This window comes from Dendronephthya gigantea, unplaced genomic scaffold (genome assembly GCF_004324835.1).
Source record: "Dendronephthya gigantea isolate DGI-Jeju-01 unplaced genomic scaffold, DenGig_1.0 000035F, whole genome shotgun sequence".
Taxonomy (NCBI): domain Eukaryota; kingdom Metazoa; phylum Cnidaria; class Anthozoa; order Malacalcyonacea; family Nephtheidae; genus Dendronephthya; species Dendronephthya gigantea.
Window position 1 is genome coordinate 513,515 of NW_021163045.1, and position 27,682 is coordinate 541,196.

The following is a 27,682-nucleotide window of genomic DNA, read 5'->3' on the forward strand; positions in this document are numbered from 1 at the left end:
TATTTTAATGGATAAGTTGTGTTAATGAGGGGTTTGGACAGTGACATAACCACTAACATTACTCAGCAGAAGCAAATTATGAAATTATTTTAAAAAAGTGAATGCACATCTTTTGTCGTCTGTCGTGTTCGAAAATGATCTTTTGACCGTGTAGATAATGGAGCACGAGAACTCTCCATTCCAGAAGGAGATAGTTTATAACAAACTGCTTCCTTATAGCGAGCATTTGGACCACGAAGCTCGTGTTGTTTTAGAGGAAATAAAGTATAACATCGGTCGTGCCATCGTTTTAAGAGAGCTCAGACCTGGGGCTCTACACTGGTGTAATAGACTGTTCAGGTTTGAAGAATTGATATAATTTTCTTTTATTTTTGTTTTACGGGAAGCACAATACATACATCACGGTTATGAAACCTGTTATTTCGATATTGTTTTGTAAATAATACAATAATTGTTCTATTAAATCCCTGTAGTCATGATACAGCGATGTGAGTCAGCATTTCTCAAGTTCACTCAAAACATGTTGAGACTAAGCATACAGGTTGATCAATTGACACCTATTCGTCATGGAAGCCTTATTGTCAAAGTTGTCAAACATCACCAATATTGCTTTAAGTCTTAATATCTTTGCTTTAATTCATATCAATATAAGTTTTGACTTGTGATCTGAAAGTGTGCTTTATATACGTGTAAAGCTGACAGCTCTAGGATTGCTACTATTAAGCCTACAAACTAAGCATCACTGTTTCACAGTACACTTCATCCATCTAAATGTATAAAATGTCTTGTTTAATATTCCTGAGCAATTATAGAATACCTGGCCAATCCATCTTGTGCAAGCTGTATACAACTGACTTGTATTATGTTACTTGACACTTTTCAAAGTAAAAATAAACAAAATATTTTAAAAAATGAGGTAGATCTACACACTATACAATTGATCCTCTAAAGATACAGATCCCTAACCGTAACTCTTTTTGCCTTGTGTTCCAGAATTGTACCAATGTTCGTGTTGGTATAAAGTCTGCCAAAATTATTATACTTTAAAGATAAATCTTTATACTTGTGTTTCCATCTTCATTTTTCTTAAACCTGTGAGCATGTTGGAATACCATAAAAGTACAATAACCAATCCATTGGTGGCATTTACAACCCATACTAGCCCTCATCTTATAAGCATATGCCATGAAGTTTGGTAGGTCTTGTTCATTGCTTGTTTTTTGATTTTTTACCACTATCAATGTTTAATTAATGTTCTAGCTAATTGTTTTTAGCAAAAAAAATTGTTAATTGTATCACAATGGCATTCTGTGTTATTTTTGTGTTTGTCCCTATTATACAGACAGACATGTTAATTGCATGTATTTGCATCTATTGACATTTGACAAATTACTGTCTGATGTGCATTACAGAATACAAGTAATCCAACATAGATGCATTATGCATCTTTTCTCTCTGTAGCATTGCAATAAATCCTTGCTCAAACTTGTCCAGGTGGATAATTGGTTTCCAATATATAGTGACTATTTTTTTAAAAGAGCAACAAGCATCCCTGGTAAAATCACCAAGGATATATTTAAATGCAATCTGTAGGCCATCATTTGGTAGAACTCTTGGTGCAACTCTTGATGTTTACTGTGTTTAAACTTGTAGGCTAAATATTGTGTAACTCTCTTTATTGGTGTTAAGTATTAATTATGTCTGCAAAGTAGAACATTTTGTTTCATTCCCAGTGAAAGTTTGTGAATGTTGAGGTCATCTTTTTTGAGTGACTGTGTAACAATAATATGTGAGAATGTGTATCATTCCATTCATCGTACTCCAGTAATTACTGGAAATTGAGATTTGTGTTCATTTGCATCGCTTGTGATGTCTAACAAGTAATGGTATTTCCTTAGAGTGTGTGGTTTTGCAACATGAATTTTAACTTGTTCATTCTGGGCAAAGATTTTTCACCTCTTGAGTATCAAGCAATATATCTGGCAAATTTCAGCTCATGTCAACACACTTAACAAAATTGGCTGAAATTCAGACAAAAATATTTAATTCCCAGCATTGCTACATTCAACATTCTGTGATATAGTTATAACACATATGTGTTGCCTGAAGCTTTTGAGCACAAGGTTCAGTATAAATCTTTGGTGAAAAGTTCCACAACAAGCCCTTAGCAGACCTATCCTACTTCTAAACTATTTTCTAATACAACTATATCTTCTAACTAATCATTTTATTACACACTAGTATATTATAATCCATTTTCAACCTTTCTTTTTTAGTTACATCAAATTATATGGTCACAGATTCTCCAAAGATGATCATGTTTTATTTATTAAACTCACATTTGAACTTATTATCTCTGTCGATTTGGACTCCCAACTCTTAACTGGATTCTGTCACCTATTTCTAAAACTCTTAAAGTAAGTGTAAAAAATTTAATATTGCTTGGTGACACTTATATAAATTAATTAAACCAATAATGCTGCTCTATTTTAATCAACATAAGGCTTATATTTATGTACTGGTACTTATATTTACATTCAAAAAATTGAAAGACCTTAATTAACAAAAACTTAAAGACATAAAAGTCTGTGAAAATTCTTTAAAAGATTCATAATGCATTGTTTCTGTTATTCTGTATATTTTCTGAGATTCTCATGCTGAGTTGATATCCGCTAGCGAAAAAGTTTGCATTTGAAATTATATTAGCTAGGTAAACGTTGCCTATAGTGAATTCTGGTGCTTTTTTTGACCACATGGCCTCAGTGCTTCTCCAATACTACCCCTTCTTAATCAACTTTGCAAACCTTGAGATACGTTTTTGTTTGAATATTAAATTGCAAATTTAATAGCAGGAAAGATTTCCCAACAACACGTTGATATTTTGTCTACCAGGTGTTAATTTTACATCAGCAATGTGCCCACACATGCATAATTGTAATTCGTAGGGTGGATCACTATCAGTTAACATGTTAATTTAATTAACTCAAATGCCAAATTACAACTGAACATTTATAGACCTGTGAGCTATACATTTGAGTCTTATTACAAAATCTCAATGTGATTCTTGTGTCAATCGACAATTCTCTCTGCAGCTAAAGATAATTTGTTTACATTTCTACAATTAACGAAAGGAATTTGTAGATAAGCCAGTCATCTGTCAATCGATTAAACTTGCGAACATATATGGCTCTGATTGAAATGTAATTATATTGATTTGAGGCACAAAACTCATCTGCTTTGAACTGTTTCAGAAAACGCGAGTTGCTGTCGCGTGATGATCTCGTTTTGCCATGGCAACCACTCTACAAGATCTACGAAATGATGTGCTATTCAAAGTTCGAGGCTGTTGGCTTGAAAAGACATTCATGGTTAGCATATTTTGATTTAAAACAAGCCCGCACGTGAATAAAGGTCATCCTGGCTTTGACCTTGAACTGAAAAGCGAGCATTAGCATTTAAACGTCATTGAAACTGCGGTCAAAACAACGAAATTTCGGGACACAAATGATTTATTATAAGTAAAGAGAAGACTAAGTTTTGAATTCAGATAGAAATTGAAATTCAACACAAAAGCTAGAAAGAGCATCTTAGAAGTAAAACTGCGAAGATTGGTTGTGAAATATTCTTAAATAACGAGTATTTAGCCCTGCGAAGTTCGCCAGATTTGTTTGCACTTTTCTTGACACTGGGAAAATACCCACTTTTGCTTATTTTTTTCCGCGTGCAGGAGCCTTCAACACATCATTGTCGATTCGCATTGCGCAACGTAAATGAGCTTTCAAACCAATCAAATTTCACGTAATCTAATTTGCATCGCAAGCGCCGCACAAGAATAAAATTTTTTTAAGTGCTTTTTCTGCCTGGGGTGTTGGTTTCCTTCTTGCTTACATCATAGTTTAATCTTCAAACAGGCGATTCTCCCCTGATTCGCTTTTCTCTGACGCTGTATTTCAATGTCCTATCCAGTGAACGTTTATTGAATTGTATGGCCTGTCCATTGGTTGCATGTAGTTTGGTGTATGGCCAGTCAGTTTGGCAGTGATTAAATCGTTCTCCTATGGTAAAGCAAAAAGTGTGCTAGTCCAGTTGTTATATGGCCAGTCCATTAGCTCAACCGAAGACTCTGCGACCTCCTGCCTGCTCTTCCTCATCTTCCTCATCTTGTCTGTCACCATTCCCCTAGAATTTCATGATTGGAAAGTTAAAAGTCGTTTCCCTTTTTTTACCTGCTTTTTTTCCCCTCAGAGAATGTCTTCTACCATCCCTACAGATTGGAATATTTGAAGAAAGTCGTTGCCCTTCTTTACCTGCTCTCTCTAGCTCCTCTCACATATAGTCTTCTACCATCCCCCTAACAGTTTTATGGTTTGAATGTTTGAAAAAATCGTCCCCCCTGTACCCTCCCCTACTCCCGCATAGTCTTCACCCAACGACTAACATTTTAAGATCAAAATAATCATCAAGATAATTTTTTTTCCAGCCAACTGGAAGAATTACTGAAGCAAGTCATTCGTTGTGCCAGAGTGTACGTTTCACTGTCATATTTATAACTAACTATATGACTATTTATAAACGTTATAATCGCAAGGTCCATACAAGGGCTATCAGATCGAGATCCTTGCACAAACCGAGGTGTGGAACCTACAAAGCAAGAGAAGTTAATAAGTAGATCATTTTGTGGCATTTCCATCAGACAAAAAATTTGACCCGAAGTAATTTTGTTCCACGTTATCTTCTCGCCTTCTCCTACTTTTTATTATACGCTTAAGGCATGCTCCCGAGGGAAATAGTGAGTTTTGTTTTCCCAAGAGTCTGAATTTTGAGACTGGAGGGAAACAAAGCTCACTATTTCCCGAGGAGTAGCGAACATTAAGTGCTTTGTTATATAGGAACGAAAACATACATGTTACACAACAATTTCATTACAAAAAAACACTTTGTTATGACAATATGCAGGCAACAATTTTTCTTTTGTTTCCCTGGCGGGAAACATTGCATTTATTTAAAGTCATGTGACTACGAATGAACCAATCACATTTAAAATACACAGCACCTATATAACAACATCAGTTATCGGTTGCATGATACATGAAATTCTTTCAGAATCACTTATCAAAAATGCCCACATTTACAGTCGTTTATAAAAACGAATTGATCTTTCCTTTCCTGAATTTCTCTCAATTGATTTTCACAGATATTTCTCTGATGATGCTACACAGGAAATGCTCGACGAATGGCGACCGTTGATGTGTCCGTTTGACATCACGTTTGCCAAGGCGATGCAGTATTTTTCATTATTTCTCCCGACGACTTTACCCCCGGAAAAACACGACAAAGGTTTCAAGTAAGCAGTACAGTAAAGATTTCATCTTGTATAGGAGTGTACCATAAATTTACAAAAAATTATTCACTAAAGTGCCACTGATAAAACCTTAGTTGTATCAGTATATATGTATTTAGTGCCCTCCAAAAGCGATTTGTTTTAATTTTAGTTATATTTTAACTATGCTGTCTTATGCACTTTTCTAATCAAAGTGCTATAAGTTTGACCAAAATTTCGCTTTAATGAAAAAATGTGTTCACTTCTCTGGAAAAGGGTTATTTTAATCAGAGTTATTTTAATCAGCATAGTTGAGTGTTGTTTTCGCTTTTCCAAAAATATACCGGTCTTTCTAAATTCAAATGTGGATATTTTCTATACATAGGCTGTGGTTTGATGAATTGGTCGGATTCTGGGACAGCTGTCATAATAGTCCATCTTGGGAACAGGTTTGTGAATATAGTTAAATTTATTTAAATCGTTAATAAAACCATAAAAATATTTAAATCGTAAAAAAGTATCAAATATGAGATAACAACTGCCTAAAATAGGCAACTTACTAATGCCCGCGGTTTGCACTGTCAACTTTCCTATGTTCACAGTTAAAAATGTTTTAGTTCCCTTGAATATTTTTACCAAATGCTTTGAAACGTAGGATTTGCCGTTTGAAAATATCAACTGTGATCACATAAAATTTGGCATTGAAAACCGGGCCTAAGACTGTTGACGAAGGCCCTTCGCTCGTCCATTTTAGACTGCTTTTCAAAAACATTTGATGTTAAATCGTAAATTTCCTATCTTCATGCGTTGAAAAATGCTACAAGCACTGAGCTCCAACGGGAATTCCATGTCATTAATAGTCCATAAAAAATCCTCTGAATGGGTTTTGGCAATCAACTGTTTTACAATATCTTATATATAATAAAGTTTATTAATATTGGCATACCATACTTTTTTTCTTTCTGAATTTTCAGTACAGCGTGAAACTTTTCGCAAGAGTGGCCAAAGACAATGCTGGGTACATCGATTGGAAACCGTACATACCAAAGGTACATCTTCTTGAACTTTTCGAATCAAATTTCCATCATGTAAAAATCAAATTTCCATCATGTAAAAATCAAATTTCCATCATGTAAAAATCAAATTTCCATGACACCCTTTTGGAACCAGGTGTGCGTGACACTCCATTCAATTTTTATAGAGAAAGACTTTGTAATAACCAATCGCTTCTTCAAGATAACTTTTTTAGTTCTAATGTTCTCCAACCAAATATCACCTAGTTAAATGGCAAACAGTATTGATGATGTCTGTATATTCGTTTCTGTATTCGTTTATTTGACATCGTGTTTTATACATATGTTGTGTAGATATTCACCCGAATTATTCGCAGTTTTAACCTGCCTCTTGGCATTAAAAGTCGCAGCAACACAAGAGATAACTACGACTCGTTTGTTAGTGCTGTTTGGATTGTCTCAATGATGGTAAGAGTGCTATTTTTTCAAGTACTATTTTTCGCCTTGCAATAGACACTTTCCGAATTTGCTTGAGCTAGTGCACACAAAACAACAGCTTGGAAACGAGGCAGACAATGTAATCTATTTGTTAGTGGAATTGTTTTCATTGCTCGAGAACAAATTCGGAAAGTGTCTATTGCATGGCATTTGACAAAATACCACAATAATGTTGTTTAATATAAACAACAAAGTAGGTGTGAAGATTGTCCCTGCATTGTGATATGACTGTTTTAGGGTGATGAAGATTGTGTTCAAAGTCACCTGGATAATTTTTTTGAATCTATAAAGTCATTTTATTATCCTTCAAATGTCGGTAAATACACGGTAAGCGTGTGAATAATGTACCTTAAGCTAGCGAGAAAGCAGGATTTCTCTCACATTTGTCGGGAACTTGTACCGAATTTGTTTCAAAACTTCGATTACTCCCGAGTCTTCTCAAGATAGTAATAATCTTGTTGCAAGTTTTGAGATTTCTACGCGTACACCTTTAGTCTTCGTAGCGAGACAATGACGTCAGTTTTCTCAAGCTTCTGGCTTCTGATTGGCTGATTTTTGTCTTCAAATCAGCTGGTGATTGCCCAGTTAGACCTCTTCCGTCATAGCTATCAGATCTACAAGTGACGATTTGAAAGCGCCAGTTAACTAGCCCAATATTTCAATCTCAAAATATCAAAAAATCTAGCGCGAGCACCTTGATAAAGTGGCATCAGTATTCGCCCGTGAAAATGTGTTTTTTGTATAATGTGCTTATCGGAAAACGCTCTTTTTTTTAGATAAAACTTCAACAATTTTTAAGTAGGCTATCAAGAGTTTTTACTGATCGCGTTCACAGGTACATCTCGCTTCAATTCAAAGCTTTACTATTTCTTGCTGTTTAAGTAATACATCAAAATTCCTGTATCACATCATTTACAGAGAGCGTTACAAAAAGCCAACATGGGAAACAGCAATTCCTCCAAAGTTTCAACTGTCCGACGACCATATTCTGAAGTTTGTCGAGTGTTTGAAACCTGTCGTATTGCTGTCGATGTTTAACAAACTGGGAAGTTTTGAAGCTGCGACGTGTTTGCAACAATTAGCACAACTAAAACCAGATGTTGTGTTACCAACATTGTTGGACAGGTGGGTGTCCTTACTTTAAACTTGAGAAAATATTAAAAGTCTGGCAAGGTTCATTCATGACTTGAATTGCGCTTAAAAGGCCTTCGAATTTCAATTAGCACTTGAATTCCCAGAATTTATATGGAGGTCGATCAGTTCATCATCATTGGAAATTTCTTTCAAAATCCATATGGAAATATGCTGCACCCATACTTTTTCCAAAGTATATCATGCATAGTGTGGAAAAGGTATTTAGTATGGACATTATAAACTTCCGTATAACATCAACTAGCATCCATACTATTTTAAAAAAAATGGATTTCGAGAAAAATTCCCAGTGTCATTTCCTAATGTGATGACAGCACCTATCAAGATTGAATTTCTATTGATCACCAATGCTTGGCTTTTTCTCAAAACTACCTCTTTAATTCTACACCTAATCCTGGCTTTCGCTGTACAGAAATGTTTTTGACAAAAAAAGATTATAAAACAAGTTTGTAGTAGGAGACCTAATAATGTTAACGGCGAATATATGGATATTAGGCCTCCACTGTGTTTGAACTAAGATTTCATGATCCGAGAAAAAGTTGATGTTTTGATGCGCGTTAAAATGTAGATAGCATGATCGCTTCATTATTTTTTAACCGAAACTACAGCGACTTATTTACGAACATTTGTGTTGTATATTTCCTAGGACCTACACAGCCTTGGATACCCTGACCGAACCACACCAGCTTACTGCATCGCTGACCTGTATCACTGCAGTCGCGCGGCCATTGTTATCAAGTCCTCAAGCCTTCCCCGATGGTCCTACTCATCTCATACGTCTTCTTACATTAGTCTTACCCGGCATTGATGCAAACGATTTCAGAAAAGCGATGGTGAGTGATGGGTTGCCACGATCCTCAGTGTTTTGTGATATAGAGAGGGGGGAAGATGTGGGGATATTAGAGAGAGGAATTACGAGGCGTACGGATCTGGGAGAATGTTAGAGAGGGGGTTTACGAGAGAGGGGGTTTACGAGAGAGAGGGTTTACGCGAGAGGGGGTTTACGAGAGAGGGGATTTACGAGGGAGGGGATTTACGAGAGAGGGGATTTACGAGAGAGGGGGCTTACGAGAGAGGAGGTTTACGAGAGAGGGGGTTTACGAGAGAGGGGATTTACGAGAGAGGGGATTTACGAGAGAGGGGGTTTACGAGAGAGGGGATTTACGAGAGAGGGGGTTTACGAGAGAGGGGGTTTACGAGAGAGGGCATGAAGATGTGGGGGTTATTACAGAGGGCGATTACGAGCAAAAGGAATGAGGATGAGGGGACTGTTGGGGAAGGATTTAGAAAGAGGGGGCATAAATATGTTGGGGTTAGTAGAGGGGGGGGGCTTCGAGGAAATGGCATAAGAGTGTGGGGCACTGTTAGAAAGGGGGATTAGGAGAGAGCACATAAAGATGTGGGGATTATTAGGCGAGTGCGATTACGAGAAAAATGAGGAAGGAATGAGGATGAGAGGGGGCATAAATATGTTGGAGGTATTAGATATAGATTATGAGATGGGATAGACTTGGACTATAGAGTTGGAAGGTATAAAGATTATTAAGTATAAAAATGTGTGATATATTGTGTGTTATATAGAGAAATTTCTAAATCAATTTCAGGCAACCTTCACGTTTATCTCAACCTTGGTGTCGCTTGTACCTCTAGTAGACTGTTCACAAGCAGTATTCACAATGGATTTGACTGAGGTACTGTATTGTAGTGACGCATTAGCGACGTAGATTTCTACAGCATAAACATGTTCATTATTAATTAAAAGTCTACATCGTCTTTTACTTTTTAAGACTGAGAAAGAAATTTGCGCCGCCAGTGGTCAATTCGAGGACTTTGTTCTTTTATTCATGGAAAGGTTAGAAAATTATGTTTTTCTCCTAAATCACTGATATATAGTAAATTACAATCTCAGGTAGAAATCATCAATCGTGTCTTGTAAAGATTTCTGTCCCTCGAGTCTGAACGTGTCCCTCGAGTCTGAACGTATCCCTCGAGTCTGAACGTATCCCTTGAGTCTGAACGTGTCCCTCGAGTCTGAACGTGTCCCTCGAGTCTGAACGTGTCCCTCGAGTCTGAACGTGTCCCTCGAGTCTGAACGTGTCCCTCGAGTCTGAACGTATAATACGGTGATTTGACTAGATTTACTAGATCCTGATAAGCTAGAGTGTTCGAGGTAGTCGACTCCAAAATCGATGATGGCAAAGTCTTCCATTTTATTCTTTCAGATGTTTTGCGATGATCGAGAACTGCCAGTTTCAGCCAACTTCAGAGTTGAACAGCGGCGGAAACACCGAGAAAATGGACAGTCAGGAAGGAATGCTGGGAATGGGTCTCACTTCAACATTTCACACGATTCTGATGCAATGTTCCCCACAAATTTTCAAGGTCTGTAGCAACCTTTGCGATTCAAAATTTGTCTGTACAATTTAAAATTCACTGTCATATAGTTCTTCCAAACTGATGTTTTCGCCCTTGTAATTACAGGCGAAATAGAGTAACGAGTTGTTTTAATGCTGCAAATAAAAAATCCTCGTATCGATAACCTGAACTTAATCGACCTTTCTCATACGAAGTTGAACGCGGAATGTCTGATATTACACCAAATTTGATTGGCTCGGCAAAACTAGCGAGCCAATCAAACTACATGTAACATCAGACTTTCTGCGTCTAATACCATTATATGGGAAACGTGTTTTTTTTTAATGTGTGATTACTTCTTCTTTATATAGGTTGCTTTGAAGCATCTTTTTCAGTTTTGTTCAAATAAGATTTTCGAAACCAAAGTTGCTGGTCAGATGGTGTCGGATTTCTGCAGAGCTGCTGCACGGGTTTGTAGCATAATTGTAATCTTATTGTAGGACCGACTAGATAATGTGAGAAGACACAAAAAGATCGATCAATCTTCACTCTCTTGACCGCCAGAACCCTGTATTTTCTCATTTTCTTTGCTTCATAATAACCGATAATATCTCTGTTTGTTAGACTGACGCGCAGTCGACATTGAAGCTTTTTATTCCATATATTCATTCAGTTATTGAAAACATCACCTCAGGTAGGCCATGAGATAAGATCTCGCATGAATATCTACTATAGTTAATGATATACCGTGAGGTTTGACAATAAACAATCACTTAATGGTTTTCGTGTTTGGATGACGTGATCCGAAGACGCGGGAATGTTGCGAGAGTTAAGAAAAGCGCGCGAAACACGAGCCGAAGGCGAGCGAGTTTTCCAGCCTTTCTTAACTCAAGCCTAGCCCGTTTACACTACACTCAATTTTTTGCCACGGCACGGCTAAAATTGGTACCCGTGCCCAATTTTATTAGTGTTCAGGCTACCAAAACAAAGGCCGAGCGCAGATGAAATGGGCACGGGTACCCATTTTAGCCGTGCCGTACCAAAAATCGAGTGTTGTGTAAACGGGCTATCCAAACACCGGAAACCACTAAATAATTGTTTTAAAAAATAACAACAGAGATAGTTTTCCAAGTTTGGTTTTCATAAACAAAATAAATTTCCGTATTTGGATGGTCTGATCAAAACACGGGCTTCGACCAATCAGAACACACGTTATATACATGTTAATTTATAATTCTACCTCCGACAGTTGAAGGAGTTCAGGACGAGGAGGAAGTTGACGAAGAATTGATCTGGTGTCTTCAGTTACTCTCTGAGGTAATCAGAACTCCAGTGTACCTTTAATTTCAACTCTCCCTACTAAAGATCGTCTCGCGAGATTTCCATAGGGACAAAATGTCAAACAATAACGTGATTCTTTGTGATAGTCTGTCTAAAGCAACTGGAAAAAGCTAGAAAGTAATAAATTATAAGCTGTTTATTAGGGTTTATGCATGCTTGGTTGTTACCGTGTTTTCTTTGACTTTCTTACAGGTCGTACGGTGCAATGGTTTGCATATATTACCATACAAACAAGAACTTGTTGAAATTCTTGAACCTTGTCTTCGCCTAAAATGTAAACGTGCATTTCATTTCGCTGCGAAGGTGGGTCAATGTGTGTGATAAAGGGAAAGAGGGGGGTGTCTTAGCTACTGAGGGTGGTTAGCTACTGAGGGTGGTGGGTGTCTTAGCTACTGAGGGTGGTGGGTGTCTTAGCTACTGAGGGTGGTGGGTGTCTTAGCTACTGAGGGTGGTGGGTGTCTTAGCTACTGAGGGTGGTGGGTGTCTTAGCTACTGAGGGTGACGGGTATCTTAGCTACTGAGGGTGGTGGGTGTTTTATCTACTGAGGGTGGTGGGTGTCTTAGCTACTGAGGGTGGCGGGTGTCTTAGCTACTGAGGGTTGTGGGTGTCTTAGCTACTGAGGGGGGACGATGTCTTAGCTACTAAGGGTGGCGAAAACGATCGCCCCCAGCCTCTGAATACGGCCTATCTTAAGTGAAGCCGTTTTAAATGTGTTGTTAGTCAACTAATTTATGTCAATCAATTTTATTATTCTCAAGATATTACACCACCTCATTCCATCGCTAGTGTTGTTGTATCCACTCGAATGGAAAAACTCTCCACACGATTTTGGCCTGTCCCCAGAAGAACATCTTTTCATCAAGGTAAATCTATATACACTCGCGAGCTGGTGGGATTTTTTAGTTTGTCTGCTTACCGCCTTTATAACATACATGTATATCAACCTTCTTTTTGCCAAGCTTCTTCATTTTGTCCAACATTCTTGTCTGAATTCACCTGTATAGGATTGGGGGGGTTCATGTGATGTTGACGATGTAACCATGAACTGGCATATACCATCTCTGGAAGAGAAATCATTCGCCAAAGAGCTGTTAGATACATTCCTTCTGCCTGTCCTGGACCGTCTCACGCAGTTCACACAAGGAAATGAAATGACACGGTATGTTGCCTCGCTGTTTGAGATAAAAAATCTAATGTATTTTTGATAATCAAACCCTGGTATTTGCTCGTTCTTGCTTATTACATGGATGATATTCATTTATAGTGACGAGCTTCAACTAAGCGTCGGTCTGGTTCATCACATTTTACAAGGTTCATGTGGACTCCTTCCGAACTTCCAAGGACCATTACTCGATAAAATGTAAGTTTATGTGTGCCCTTCCCCGAACCTGCTTCTAGATGTAAATGTGAATTATATGTAAAAGGACCAGCAACATTGTGAGTTCTATACGTACTAATTCGGGGTGTTTTTTTGCTCGTGTAGTGAAGTGAAAACACTCGTAAATCGCGGAAGAGTAGAGAACACCGTGTCATGTAGTCCAGGTATACCTTAAGATTATTACAATAATTTGGAAGCTCTATCTTTCTCTGGGTTAAACTCACCGAAATCTCTAGGTCCTAGGGAAACTTCTTGTATTTTTATCCTTTTATTTACCCCAGTGAACTCTAATGAAACTTGGATTATAACTTCCAATATATCCAAGTAAACTTATCCATATTTGTCTTAAGCCAAAATTAATTTTCAAACTCTTGATCTGAATAGTATACTCCAATCCGAATGATATACTGGGGCCAGTTGTTCAAAGCTGGCTTTTAGCGCTAACCCTGGGTTAAATTTTAATCCACTGTTAGAAATTATAACTTTTATTTTTCTTCCTCTCTAGATATCCCTCTCGGTGATTGTACGCGAGATAACATTGCCCAGAAAATTCATGATTTATTGAGTAAGTAATGTGTATCAAATACATTCAACAATACGATTTCGCGTTCTCCATAAATATAATATTTTGTGTCTATCTGGATATTTATTAGTATACGTGCTATCAAAGTGTGAAGACGATACGAAAACCCTATTTACAATAATAAAAGTAAGACGAGCATTTATTGATATTATACTGCTAGTTTCTGTTTGTTCGTTTCTTTGTTTTTTTATTTTTTGTTTGTTTATTGTTTATTTATTTGCTTGTTTGTTGTTTGTTTATTTATTTGTTTGTTTGTTTGTTTTTATTTGTGTTTGTTTGTTTGTTTGTTTGTTTGTTTGTTTGTTTGTTTGTTTGTCTGCCTGCCTGTATGTTTTCTGTTTGTCTATGTGTCACAGCTTGCTCTAATAGTATTTCTGAACAAACAATTTCCGAGTTAATGTAATCATGATTTAGCCCAACATAATGAACACAATTTGTCTTGTTGTGTAGATATATAAGGCTTTGTTTTTGCAATATGGCGTCGCCAGAGCGGAATTTGATGTCAGGTAGGATCTATAAGAATATAAGAATATCTTTCAGCGAGATTTCAATGAAACTTCAAAACAAAACCATAGATTTGTGCAGATCGTTGGAAAATAGACCCTTTCGATAATTACATGCAAAACATCGTTCTTAAACACATGTATGAAAAAGAATTTTTGACCAATAAATGTGGAAATAAGCGGTAACACCAAGTCAAGGCTACCAGGCCATGACTGGAGTAACATCACCCAGCTTTCACTCTAATTTGAAACGTCACTTTAACTGTATATTAAATTTCAACTTTGCTCATGTAGGTGGAAAAGTGCACACGCTGTTAAGAGAGCTATGCAAAACAAGGTAAGATCTTATAACTGTGTTGTTTTCTCCCTTATTAGACCGCCCAGTTTACTCTGTAAACATATCTGTGATCACTGTTTGAACTTAAACAAAGACTTTAGCTCACCAACATTACTGCAGGTTCGACACATGAAAAGTCTGAAACAGGCCTTAGACATGTCAAGATCGATATTTTTCTTCGGCAACTCGTTAAAAGAGTCCGTTATACGTGCATCCCGTTAATAGTCAATATCGCTCTCTGTCCGAAATTGTCCTCGAAAACTCTTAGAAAAGGCAGCAAAAGTGATTCAATCACTTTTCCTTAATCGGTGATCACTTCTCGTTAATCGGTGATTACTTCTCATTAATCGGTGATTACTTCTCATTGTTCGGTGATTACTTCTCATTAATCGGTGATCACTTCTCATTAATCGGTGATCACTTCTCATTAATCGGTGATCATTTCTCATTAATCGGTGATCACTTCTCATTAATCGGTGATCACTTCTCATTAATCGGTGATCACTTCTCATTAATCGGTGATCACTTCTCATTAATCGGTGATTACTTCTCATTAATCGGTGATCACTTCTCATTTTGCAGCTGTGTCATAACAAGAAACATATTCGAGCCTTGCTGGTTGAAAGAATCCAGTTGCAACACGAGGTATCAAAGGATAGCAAGCATATCATTTTATTTCATTTCTTATCCATATTTGTGTGTAGTCGTAATTGCCTTCGAACCAGTATTACGCCCCCTGATCTATATTGATTGCACTGTACTGTTTTCCATCGTTGTCATTGATAGTCCTTTAACAATATTTAGATGCGAGTTCTTGATGATCGGTCGTGTTATATGACTGCCTTACAAGAAGTATTGATCATTGATCTCTTTTCTCTATCAACAAGTGTTTATACCGAGGTACTGTCTTAATCGCTCATTTTTTCTAACCTTCCTTAAAATCACTGGAAATGTTCGGAGAAATTTCACATGCCTATAGACTGAGTGTGACTTCATAACAATTCTCTCATCAATGAAGTGCTAAATTTATTTTAATCTCACAATACAGCTATCAAGCCTTGCTTGTTGCCTTGTATTCTAACACCATTGGGTTATACACAGTTCTATTATTTACAACAACAATTTCTTTCGAAATTTAGGTCCGAGTGAAAGCACAGAAAGTGTTGTCCTCTTGTTTCGAGGCGTACCTCTATTCCGCAAGATTTTTGATGAACTCCATCGTCGAGAAACTCAAGCCAGATCCTGCAATTTCACACGAGCAGTTTAAAGTAAGTTAAGTTTCCTCACGCTAGAATAAAGCACCCGTGAAATTTATTTTTTCAAAGTCGAGTGGACTTAATCCAGAGTTAACGCGAAACTACGAATACAACTTTCCAACAGTTTATTTACCAAGTCGAAGAATAGATTGTTTTAGAAGTCGTCCTTAGTTCAAAATAGATTTTATTTTACAAAGTCTTGAACGGAATAGCAATTCAAAATTAAACGGAACTAAAACAGCATATTAAAGTAGATATCAAGTAAAAATTCAACGCGAAAAATGTATTAGCTGCTTTTTCCTGCCATCTGGAATGAAATCGTTTGCCTCGCTATAAGATGTTATATAGAGGCTTTGAACAGTTGGATAATGTTAGGTAATTTCCACGAGGTTGTCGTTGCAAACAGTTCGCAAAATAGTGAATATTTCTCCATTCTAGGGTTCACTTCATGTCCTACTGAATCAGCGAGTACTCTATCTCACGACACATTACTGGGAGATTATTGAAAAAATTTGGCTGGCTTTAGCGCAGGTGGGTTCTTTGGTGTACGAGTTGGGTTCTTTGGTGTACGAGTTGGGAGAGGGGTGGGCCCCTATATTATGAAGAACTTGTGGTATATCTGTTGTATATCGCATTTCCGATAGTCCACGTTTCAATTTTTTTCGAGGGACACCCACATCCACCTCCACCCTGCCCAAACTGGCTCGCATTTTTTTTGTCCTGTACAACTGTGTGTGAGTTTGATTTTGTTAATCTTGGTATGACCTATATCATTCTGTACAGATATATATGAATTATGAAAATACGTCCAAAACTCTACCTTTTACATATTTCAAAATGAAATTACCACAAGTTTTGAGAAAGCGTTAAATCGAAAGTTTCAAAGACGTTTTCGAAAGATTGCATCTTAATGATATTGGCTTTACCAAACGAATAAAACGTGAACCTGTTCATAAATTACTTTGTTAATATTTTTCTTTCCAGGCAGAACATTCTGAAAAGCCCTCCATTATTGCGCTTGTCAACACCGTAACGGACAAGATACATAAAAAATACGATGCCGTTGCTGTGTCCCGAACTGTGAGTGCTGGATATCCTCAGGGGCCGGTTGTATCAAGCCCGTTTAGCTTAAACGGCGGATAAGTTCAAAATAGAAATCAAGTTTATCGTTTTATTCAACAAGCAAACAAAATGTTTTCAACCTTGATACAAATATACTGTTTACAACTACATATTCAGTGCATATTAATCAAGTTGACTCGTTCAAGAGAGATGTAAGAGTGTTATTTAATTTTGACTTATCCGCCGTTTAGGCTAAACGGGCTTCATACAACTGACCCCAGTCTCTCAGCTTAGGGCTGAAATGATAAAATAATTTATTTTTTCATCCCATATCCCATAATTTCCCATATACCATAATTTCTTTATCCCAGCGTTCAAACTCGAATCCACCTGCCGAACCCAACACGTAACTTTCTGAACACTTTTTCCCGAAAAGGCATGAGATAAAAACTAAACATACTTGCAGGTTCGGTGAAAACCGGAGGCTGGAAATCGGAAAACTTCCAGTCTCCCTTGCTGCGTAAATCCCGACTCACCTCCCTGCAAGTATGTTTATTATACAGCTGGAAGCCATTTCATATTTCCATCTGTGATCACAGAAACTATAGATGGTAAGCCTGGCCTAAAAAGCGCGGCGTCCACTATCAAGTTCGTTTGAAAATCTTAAATCTATTTTGTTATTGCAGGTTTCCAGCGGTGCTATAGATGCCGCCATGACACTCCTGCACGCTGTTAACTCTGGATGTTTACCATCAAGCTATAGCCGTCCAGCTATACCTTCTGAAGACGAGATCAGTGGCGGACAACAAGCTCTCATAAGCAGAAACGAAGCCAACTTAAGGTAACATTACGTGCAGCCTTTTGTGCTAAAGTCGGCTTTTTAGTTTCGGCAATGCGATTGGTGGAAAAAAGTCGCAGTCCAGTTTTGTTGGGAAGCGCGATCAGGGGCTAAAAGTTTGCAAGCCAATCAGATCCTAGGCTATTTTTGTCTATCACGGTTTTGTCAGCAAGTTTGTATTTTTTTTTCTTCGCCTGCAGACATTATAATTCGCTCGTCGAAAAGTTAGTATCATTGGTCAACGGCAATGATTTGTAAGTATACTATTTTGATTAGTTTTGAATTACTAATTTTGCTAAAATGTGTTGAAATTTCAGACCGTATGCTATGTCACTGACTTGATTCGTCTCTTTTCTAGGCGATGGCGATTTTCTCAGATCTGTATACGACTGCTTTCTCTTCTCATTCGTTGTGACGTCAGTCCACCGACCAGTCTTGTCAAACTCTTCGTACAGAATTTGATTCACGATTCCTTGGTCATCAGAAAGGTGAGGGAAAATTTTTATGAAGGTGGCTGTTGCATTGTAGGTACACGATCTGAAATCTTTCCGGAATATGGTATATTCTACCTCGGTTAGATTAAATATGCCGGAATATGGTATAATCTACCTTGGTAAGGTTAAATATGCCGGAATATGTTTTTTTTCGATCTTGGTTAGATTAAATATGCCGGAATATGGTATATTCGACCTTGGTAAGGTTAAATATCCCGGAATAATGGTATATTCGATCTTAGTTAGATTAAATATGCCAGAATATGGTATATTCGATCTTGGTTAGATTAAATATGCCGGAATATAGTATATTCGATCTTGGTATCGTAATTTAATCTAAAATATCAAAGTTTTTAGAGTATTTCTCTTTTCTGCCTCAGCCGCCTATTAATTGCTTTCGGCCGTCGAGAACTGACACGCAGAACTAAAGGCCATGTTACACGGTGCAATTTTTCTTGCAACTTGCAATGCAATTCTACTGCTAAGAGATGTAAATTAGTAAAGGGTCTTGCAGAAGAAAAGTGCATGAAGTGTAATAAACACAAAAGTTTCGTTGTTCCCAAATATACATCTCTCAAAAGTAGAATTGCATTGCAAGTTGCAAGGAAAATTGCACCGTGTAACAGGGCTTTTAGAAGTCAACCCCCCCCCCTTACATAAATCTCCTGATCAAATAATTAAATCGATCTTCTCTTCTTAAAGATTGCCATTTCTTCAATGGGCGCCATCTTGAAACTACAGAAACGCAAGCATCCTAAAGTGATGATTGATCCTTACACTGAAGGTGGGCAATCTTAGATTTATATTATTCACCTCTTCGCTGTTTTTAAAATCACTCTTAACAAAATTCCCAATCTTTGCTTCTATAGCTGGTGTTGGAAAGGCAGAAAATGGCATCATCCAAGCTGGCGATAGACCCGATAATTATTGGTATGAGAAATTGTAGTAGGATGTAGTGTTCATAATTTGCTCAGCTATACTGGATAATGTTAAGCTGAGTTTACATCTCCAGGGGCCAGTTGTATGAAAGCCGGATAGCGCTATCCACCGGATAGTGATTTTTTCAACCGTTCAAAAATGCTCGAAAAGCGATAAAATTTCATCTTGGGGACCTGCAATTATCAAAGAGGATCCTTGACTTAGGAATACTAAGATTTATTCAAAGTTATAGCAAACAAGGAGTGAATTTAGAGCGATTGAAAAAACCACTATCCGGTGGATAGCGCTATCTGGCTTTCATACAACCGGCCCCAGTTTTACATGTGTTCTCTTCCTTTGATGGATGTGAACGAGTTGATAAATTATGGATGTTCAGATCCGGGGATATAGATATATGATCATAATGATCTTTTATACCTTTATTCACTCGTTCATAACTGTCAAAAGAAGAAAATCGCGCCCTATATTCCAAAAAAAAAATATCGAGTGTGACTGAGTTTGTTTCGTGTTTATCCTCAACAAGTCGTCCTCAAGTAGCACAGATCCAGCCGTTGTGTCTGATATGTAGTTATTTTCCAGGTTGCATTATGTAAGAGAAAGTCTTCCAAAGTCCGAAGAAGATTGGGACAAATGTCAGTTTGTGGATAAAACGCACTGGGGATACTATTCCTGGCCACAGTAAGTGCTAGCATGTAGTTGTTGTAAAGATTTGACCCCTGTTTGACTATTTTATAATAACCGTCTTGGGTGAAACCATTGTAATCGGTCTCATGTCTCTGGATTGCATCTTTATAGAAAGCTGTTCACGTACGCGCCAAGCTCACAACAACCATTGCTTGATCGGAAAAGAGAAGATCTAAATGAGGTGGAGTATTGGATATTTCGTACATAGTTCAATTTATCTTAGACAAAAATATATCGCTGGGAAGAGCTCCTCGCATTCAGCAATACTTCATATAATACTGCATGCAATGGTTGGAGGATTTTGTGAAATCATTCCCTTACAAAATTCGCAGAAATATATTTCCGAATTTTCACCTGGACTTGTTACGAAACTTTGCAATTTTACTAATTAAACTGTGCCTAGTTTTACTGTGGCGATATTTTAGCCCTAAAAGATGAACCATATATGAACAACTAACCTACGAAAACATTTCATGCCATCTCGTTTAGAGCGAACAAGAAATTTTCGACGCGTTTTCAAACCCAGAATTCGTGGATAAGTTAATTTCGTATTTGTCTTTGGAAGACAGGAAAGGAAAGGACAAATTTAACGTGCAAAGATTCGTACTTTTCAAGGTACGATGTCCTGTCGCTTAATAGATATTATGAATAATATGAATAATAATAATATGATGTAATAATAATATAATGATATGAATTTACATGCAGTTTAAATGCGTTACTTGTTGAGTAAAACAAAATACTTGTTTATCTTTCCTCAATCGCCTCTATCTTTTCATTTCGTATAGGGGATATTTCGTAACCACGGCGACACATTTCTAGAACATTTTAAACCTCACCTGGTGAGACTATGCGGCGACGCACATGTAAGTTGAAACCAGCTTTGCCCATAATTGGGCCGAATGGTATTTATTTTTGTCTTGTTTAAAGATTTATCCCTTTGGTAAAGTTTCCACACCGAATACTCATTTTTCATAGCTTCAAAAATTACCTAGTTTTAACAATAAAATTTCTCTTTTACTACAGGAGAGTAACCAAAGATGTGCTACTGAGATTACCGCTGGCCTTATACGCGGCAGCAAGCACTGGCCTTTTCAAAAGGTTTGTTCTACTCTATTTTCTGTGTTTAGCACGAAACGATCTCAACAAAGGATATTTTGTATTTAAAACTAAATTGCTACTGGAAAGAACTATGTTTATAAACGAAACAGATGATCTTACAGAGCAGAGCGATTAACAAAAATCTTTTGATGGACTTTCTGCCAAATAATATGTAAGTAAATATTAGCGGTTTTTATCGCTTTTTGATCTTCAAAACTGTATTCGTTTCAGCTGGTGAACCTCTGGGACTTCATTATTCCCGTTATCAAGAAAGCGTTAGATAACATCACCGTGGAGACACTGCGGGATTGGGGTACCTGTATGGCCACAGCTGCGGTAAGTTAAAAAGTGACAGGAGGTCATTAACAAAACACTTCACTCCACAGTCACCAGGTCAATGTTAACATTTTTTCTACATCCCCTGTTATGTTAAAACAGGAAAGCAGAGACCCCCGACGTATCTATCGCTTGTTAGACTTACTCATGGACGATCCATTGAATGGCAGTGGTGGAGCATTTGCTGACAGCAGGTAAATTGAAAAGTCATTGCGGGAAAAAATACGTACATACCATGATTTCTTGTCATACTAATCAAACCATACATTCAAGTACGCCATGGCCATGCCCAACATACCAAATTGTGCTATACATACCATACTATTCCATACTATGCTATACTGTACTACACCATACCATACTATGCTAATGCTGTACCATACCATACCATACCATATCATGCTATACTATGCTATACTATGCTAAACATGCCATACCATACCATATGCTAATTACTGTTATATTTTAGTCGCCTTTACGTGCTCCAAGGAGCGCTGGCTCAACAAGAATGGAGAGTTGCGGAACTACTTCATGATCTACTCAAATATATTGAACCAAAACTTGGACATTCGTATAAAGATGTGCGAGATCGTTTGGGAAGGTACAGTGGCATTATTATCGTATATACAGACAGACTTTCAGATTTTTGCCTTAAGGCAGCCAAAAGTTGGGGAAACGGGTCGTGGACAAAGGGTGCTTAGCGCTTTGGCAGAGGGGGGCACACAGTTGCTCGGCGGGGTTGTGCAACGTTCAATATTCTGTATAAAATCAACACGATCTGTGCAGTACATTGTGTGTAATTGTACACCTTGTCTCTCTAGCGTAAAGTGTAATATTGTAATGTGTAAATCTACACCTTATATTATAGTTTACTACACCTTATATAGTACATTGTGTGTAATTTTACATCTTGTCTCTCTATGTAATGTGTAAATTCTACACATTACATACTGTACATTTTGTGTAATTTTACATCTTGTCTCTCTAGTGTGACGTGTAATATTCTCATGTGTGACATCAAGCTGGCGCGTGGCACACCCTCGCGTTCCCCGCGCGTCGTCGACTTCATTAAGGCAGCTCTGCCACAGTTGTGCGACCTCAAAGACGTTGACATGCTGCAGAATAACTGCGTCGTAGCCCCGAATGTCGTCATGGGTGCGGAGAAAATGATGGTGGACGATCTCGAATGTGTTGATCTCAGCGCGGATATTGACATGGTCTCATTGGACACCCCTGAGTCGTTTGAAGAGGATGATAAAAGAAAATCAGCCATCAAACTAAGCAAAACAGGTATGGAAGATGTAGATGGTTAGTTGGGAGAGTGAAGGTTTTGATTATTACTGGAGTATATTGCCGAAATCTTGACAAGTAGTCGAACGTTGCCGAATGCGCCGCTTTTATCGGGCAGTCTTATCTGGTACAAAATTTCTTTTCGCAACAATTTCTCCTCTGGTGGGCAAACTGGGGAGCATTGATCCTCATCAATGTTTCCCTGTTGGCTCACCAGTGGAAACATCACGAGTTACAGATATTTTCAAACAATGTTTCCTAGTTTGCTTAGATCCTGGGCCTTAATTTTTGGGCATTGCTTTATAAACTATGGCATCAAAACATCACTGCAATGCTCTTGTTTTCCCGTTCATATCTTTTTTGTCTCACTTTTTTACTGCCAGTTGTTGACTCAATAAATCTGGTTTTCAAACTATCATGGTTAAAAATCAAGGCTGGTTGTTTAACTCTTGTGGTAATTTACATTTAGTGTTAAACTGGTTGTGGTCCAACTCATCTCGCAGCCTGGAATCTTGTCCAAGTGAACTATTCGAACTCCTTCCACTGGTAAGAAACAACTTAGCAAGTGAAATTTAAGAAACAACGGTAGAAAGTGAAATAGAGTTTTTGGTCCTTTGGTACCGCAGCCTTTTGCATTAGTAAATTCCGGGTATTGATTGTCACATAATAGTAGGAGCGCGATAATTGGGGGAGATAAATATTCATTTCTGCCCGATGGATTCTATTGCACAGTATATGAATATTCACCCCCCCCCCCAATGATCGTTCTAGTTACGCCACTGCTTAAGAGTATGGTGTTTATGGACGGAATATTTCAATGGAAATTCACATTTTTTAGCAAAACCAGGAATATATATGAAAACCTTTCACGTTTTCTTGAATGTATATTGTACGCTGTTGCTAGCTCTTTTTAACAAGAAAATATTTAAAGTAGTTCAATTCAATATATGTAGTTGGAATATTTCGACCACTAACAGCAGTCCTGAAACATCTTATTGTCAGCCCTAAAACTTCTTTTTCCAATCTAGATTGTGCCTTTGGAGTCCCAAGAAGATGACCAAGAACTTCAGCATCTTTGTTCCAATGTGAGTTTGTAGTACCCGTGCTTCTAAATTCAATGCAATTCATTACCTTTAGTCGTGGACACGTCGGGCCATGAACAGTGGAGATTGCATGACATCTAAGAAGCTGGTGTCTACAATCAGTCAATCACCGTCAAATTAGAACTGACATTATAGATGTAGTTTTCTATAATTGATTTTCACTCTGCTCAATTTTTAGGTACTTTCGCATCTTTCCTACTGTCTTCTCTCACCTGAAGCTCTTTCCCAAGCAGTCAGTACTATAACTAAGGTGGGTTTCGTTCTAACTTTACTCCCCAGTTTGAACTCCATGCAGTAGAACTCTCGAATCTAAACTGGTCCAGCGACTCCATGATCATCGACAATTATGCCGTCATCCATTCTAAAAATCTACTCGGTGTAGTTTTATGTCTTACCTATGTTCCATAATATTGCCATTTCGAGGCTTGGCACAAAGTTCACGAATTTTGGCATGCAACTCTTTGCAAGGATGCTTTTCGTAGTATTTGACTCATTTTTGCTTTAGCGCATGCGCAAAGCGTGTTAATCGATTCTCACCACAAGCCGTGCGAGCATAACTGCAGAATATAATGAAAAGATGAACATGAAATTAGTCGGAATTAGTACCCTCGCTATTGTATTTAATCGGGTTCTTCAGCTGGACGACAATGTTGTCCGGTTGTGGTTCCTTGTAAATTTAGTTTAGTCTAACTAATTACTAGAAATACATGAATGCAATAGCAGTTTTTGGAGGTCTGACTATTCGCGCAGTCGGACTAAAAATTCTTCCGTATTTGAACAAAAAAATATTTTCTCTTGCTTCGTAGTTCGTACAGAAATGTTACCTCGAGTCGGCGACTTTTTGTTTTTGACTTTTTGTACCCAATTTCAGGGGGGGGTGAACCATTTTCCTTTTTTACTAGTAGCTGGTTGACATGCGCAGAATGCATACAACAAAATAATGTTACAAAACAACATCTCTCTAATATGGTTTTGAAAAGACTTTTCTCCAAAAAACTGCTGGGGAATTGCATCGGATTTTATGGCTACATAAGATTAGGATAAATAATTTTCATAAAGAAAGTGTTAAGTGCTAAGCCGTAAAAGCATCGGGATTAACTCACATTTTCCGCATAGATTGCAGAAAGTCCATCTTGGCATTCGAGGAAGAGCATCCTTACATTTCTACAGGTAAATTGCATTTGCACTTGGCATTCGTCGTTCACTAGAAGAGCCGGTCTATGAATACCACTTAAAATGCGTCAAGGTTTAAAACCTGTTCTTTCGTTTGCACCCAGTCAGAAACAGGCCTTTACTCTTTTCTAATCCGTTATTTGTTTCCAGGGTTTGGTCTGCGGCAATTTCTTTATGGTTATTGAAAACTCGGATCATGTTACCAGCATTCAAAGTATTGTTCTCAATCTACTTACCGATAAACAACTTGAGGTAAAAGAATAGTTTGTCATATATTTTTTGTTCAACCCAAGTGCCTCACACCATACCAAATCTCGTTTTAAGGTTCGTGAAGCAGCAAGCCAAACGCTCGGCGGTCTAATTCACTACGGATTTTTCAAGGTCGATAAAAACTTGCAGGTAAATTCGGAAATTTGTTTGATGTAAAAACTTAAAGACGGAAATTTCGAATGTGTGTTCAGAAGCCCAAATATCCGCATTCTTGTTAAAGTCTGTTCACACGATCAATTTTGTCGGATCTAATTTACTTCTGACGTATGGAATTTAACCTGTTTTTGATAAAGCAGTGCTGCATTGGCTTTAGTCAGTGCTTTAGTGGATTTGCTGTCCGTATACCATTACAAGGCAACAACAAACTATAAAGCATCCATCAGAAGTGAATTAGATCCAACAAAACTGGATCGTGTGAACAGATCTTCATTTGGGAAACGATGTTTCCGATAATATATGATTTCAATTCTAGGAGAAGTTTTTGACCTTGGCAGCAACAAAATTACCGAAGAAAAGAAAAAGAGACAACGATGTAGACGAGCCAGGTAAAAGATAGTTTAGTTTTAAACTTTACATAACTTTAAAAAGCTATATTTGTCAGCTTTGCTTCCCATTGAGGATTTCATCTCATTTCTCTGCACTTCTAACATGCACTTCTAATATGCTTGCGCATCCTTCAGATATCTCCCTACCTCACGTATTACGTCATGCTGGAGTCTTGGGTCTCTCAAGTTGTATCAAAGCTTTTCCTTACGACGTTCCTGATTGGATGCCACAGATGTTGGTGGAGATTGGAGAACATCTGCATGATCCTAATCCTATACAGGTATAGGAAGCTTGCCTCCTTTCTTAAGCTTGCTCTTTGTTGCTGTTATCAACAAACTTTGTATATGGTTTCTGAGTCATGTTTTATCGTTTCTAAACTGTTTTTCTGAAGTTTTGGCCAAGGTCGTAAAACCTAAACTAAACTAACTTTACCCTGGATACTACTAGGCTGCATGTTCTTCCTGGTGATCCATAACTTTTATGTCGCATTGTATCCAACCTAATCTAAATTTCATTTATACTAGATAACTCTGTTAGTTTTAAAATTTTTTATTGGTCCAATGTTAATATACACTCTTATTGATCCAATGTTACTCTTGGAAGATTCCCAAACTAAACTAACTTTATTCATGCTGGATAGCTCTATCAGTTATAAACTGTTTCTTCTCAGAGAAAGTGGTCCATTAAGGATCGTCTCTTACCAATATTTCAGTCAAACTGCATGGATAGCTCTATCAAAATCTATGGAAATAAAAATCAGTATTCGTAACTACTCTAGGCTTCGGTGAAGAAAGTTCTGTCAGACTTCCGTAGAACACATCATGACAACTGGACATCCCATAAACAGAAATTCAGCGAAGAACAACTGTTGATTTTCACAGACCTGCTCGTCTCGCCTTGCTACTACGCCTAGGAACATCGTAATGGCCAGGTACAGAGTTGTCTAGTATGTGCTTTGGAAGGAGTTGCATGTCTTCTGATGAAAGACACTGTGGGTATCTAGTTTGGCGAGTGTAAATACGGCGAAGGGAATTGGTAAATGATAAATACGGTGGGGGAGTTGGTTTAACTTCACGACTAACAAAAACCTCACGTCGGGAGATTTGAGGTATTCACCGCAATATTTCACACGTGGACAAGTGAAGGTTCAACTGACCGCAAACAAACGTGTACATAACTGAACTAGCCTTTTCAAAGGTGGATTAGATAAACCCTTTTTTCAATTCCAGTCGTTTTATTGGCGCGAGTCACGGATTATTGTCGAAACAAATTGTAAAAACTAGTTGCTTGCTTGACGGGGTCGGGGTGTGGTACCAAATTTCAAATATTCTGTAAATCGATACAGAATTCATATATAGTTTTCTGCTTTTTAATCCATTTGTACTCTCAAACTATTTGATAAGAGTGCTTCACGTACAAAATATACGAAGATGTGCGATTCACCAACACGTTTGTCCCTAAATCACACTTACTCACCTGTTTGGAAGCCCTTGGTACGCAAGTGTTCCATCAACGTGTTTATCGGGATGTTTTAATACACTGCTCGTTTTAACCGGTCACAAGGACCTCATTGAACGTGTTGCCGCATGTATGTGAACGTGGACGTCGGCAGCGTCCAATATCATGTCGCTGTCACGTGCATACCACGTGAAACATTAGACGTAGAAGAACAAAAAAAGCATTATATGTATATATTAATGTCGCTAACATTAGGTAGAAGAGAATAATTTATGTTTCATATCACTAAATTTATAAATTTGAGAATTATAGTGATATTTTGTGAATGTTTTTCTTTAAAAGACGGGAAGGTCTCGTAATTTTAGTAGATCTCATGGACACGAGGAATCACAAAGCTTGGATAGGTATGTTACCACCATGACAGGTTCACCAAGTGTCATATGCTTTATTTCCTGACCTATACTACAAGGGCCGGTTGTATAAAACTCTTTAACTCCATTTAGCACAGTTAAATTCTAGTTAACTCAGAAATACACCACTCTGATTGGCCAATTCTGTCCTTAACTACAGTTGAAAGTTAACTAGTCTTTTATACAACTGGCCAGGTCAGTGTTACAGCATAGCTACCTAGTATAGTTCAGGTCATGGTTG

The 27,682-nt window shown here is 37.7% G+C and overlaps 1 protein-coding gene across 1 annotated transcript; it reads left to right on the forward strand.

Moving 5' to 3' along the window:
• Positions 1-74: 74 nt before the first annotated feature.
• Positions 75-27,337, forward strand: LOC114525675 (proteasome activator complex subunit 4-like). Its single transcript, XM_028547081.1, has 55 exons — positions 75-339; positions 2,277-2,417; positions 3,252-3,368; positions 4,481-4,525; positions 5,195-5,344; positions 5,706-5,769; positions 6,295-6,369; positions 6,688-6,801; positions 7,069-7,158; positions 7,608-7,666; positions 7,750-7,956; positions 8,630-8,816; positions 9,588-9,674; positions 9,771-9,835; positions 10,206-10,365; positions 10,710-10,808; positions 10,963-11,032; positions 11,588-11,655; positions 11,872-11,982; positions 12,439-12,543; positions 12,685-12,839; positions 12,945-13,040; positions 13,164-13,222; positions 13,564-13,623; positions 13,712-13,767; positions 14,092-14,147; positions 14,439-14,481; positions 15,064-15,126; positions 15,286-15,381; positions 15,621-15,749; positions 16,176-16,268; positions 16,722-16,817; positions 17,486-17,640; positions 17,838-17,891; positions 17,996-18,125; positions 18,834-18,915; positions 19,001-19,061; positions 19,650-19,748; positions 19,866-19,935; positions 20,244-20,369; positions 20,543-20,620; positions 20,781-20,855; positions 21,087-21,191; positions 21,294-21,385; positions 21,661-21,792; positions 22,180-22,481; positions 22,951-23,027; positions 23,510-23,566; positions 23,763-23,834; positions 24,701-24,754; positions 24,908-25,009; positions 25,082-25,156; positions 25,500-25,572; positions 25,708-25,853; positions 26,352-27,337. The coding sequence occupies exons 1-55, from the start codon at positions 158-160 to the stop codon at positions 26,484-26,486; spliced, it is 5,550 nt and encodes a 1,849-aa protein (XP_028402882.1). The 5' UTR covers positions 75-157; the 3' UTR covers positions 26,487-27,337.
• The last annotated feature ends 345 nt before the right edge of the window (positions 27,338-27,682 follow it).

What these genes read in the sequence shown, in the direction of transcription:
- LOC114525675 (XM_028547081.1), top strand. Translation starts at nt 158, where the DNA reads ATGGAGCACGAGAACTCTCCATTCCAGAAGGAGATAGTTTATAACAAA. An exon ending in TATTGAAAACATCACCTCAG is followed by an intron (nt 11,033 to 11,587) that starts GTAGGCCATGAG and finishes TACCTCCGACAG; the next exon opens with TTGAAGGAGTTCAGGACGAG. An exon ending in GACTATGCGGCGACGCACAT is followed by an intron (nt 20,621 to 20,780) that starts GTAAGTTGAAAC and finishes CTTTTACTACAG; the next exon opens with GAGAGTAACCAAAGATGTGC.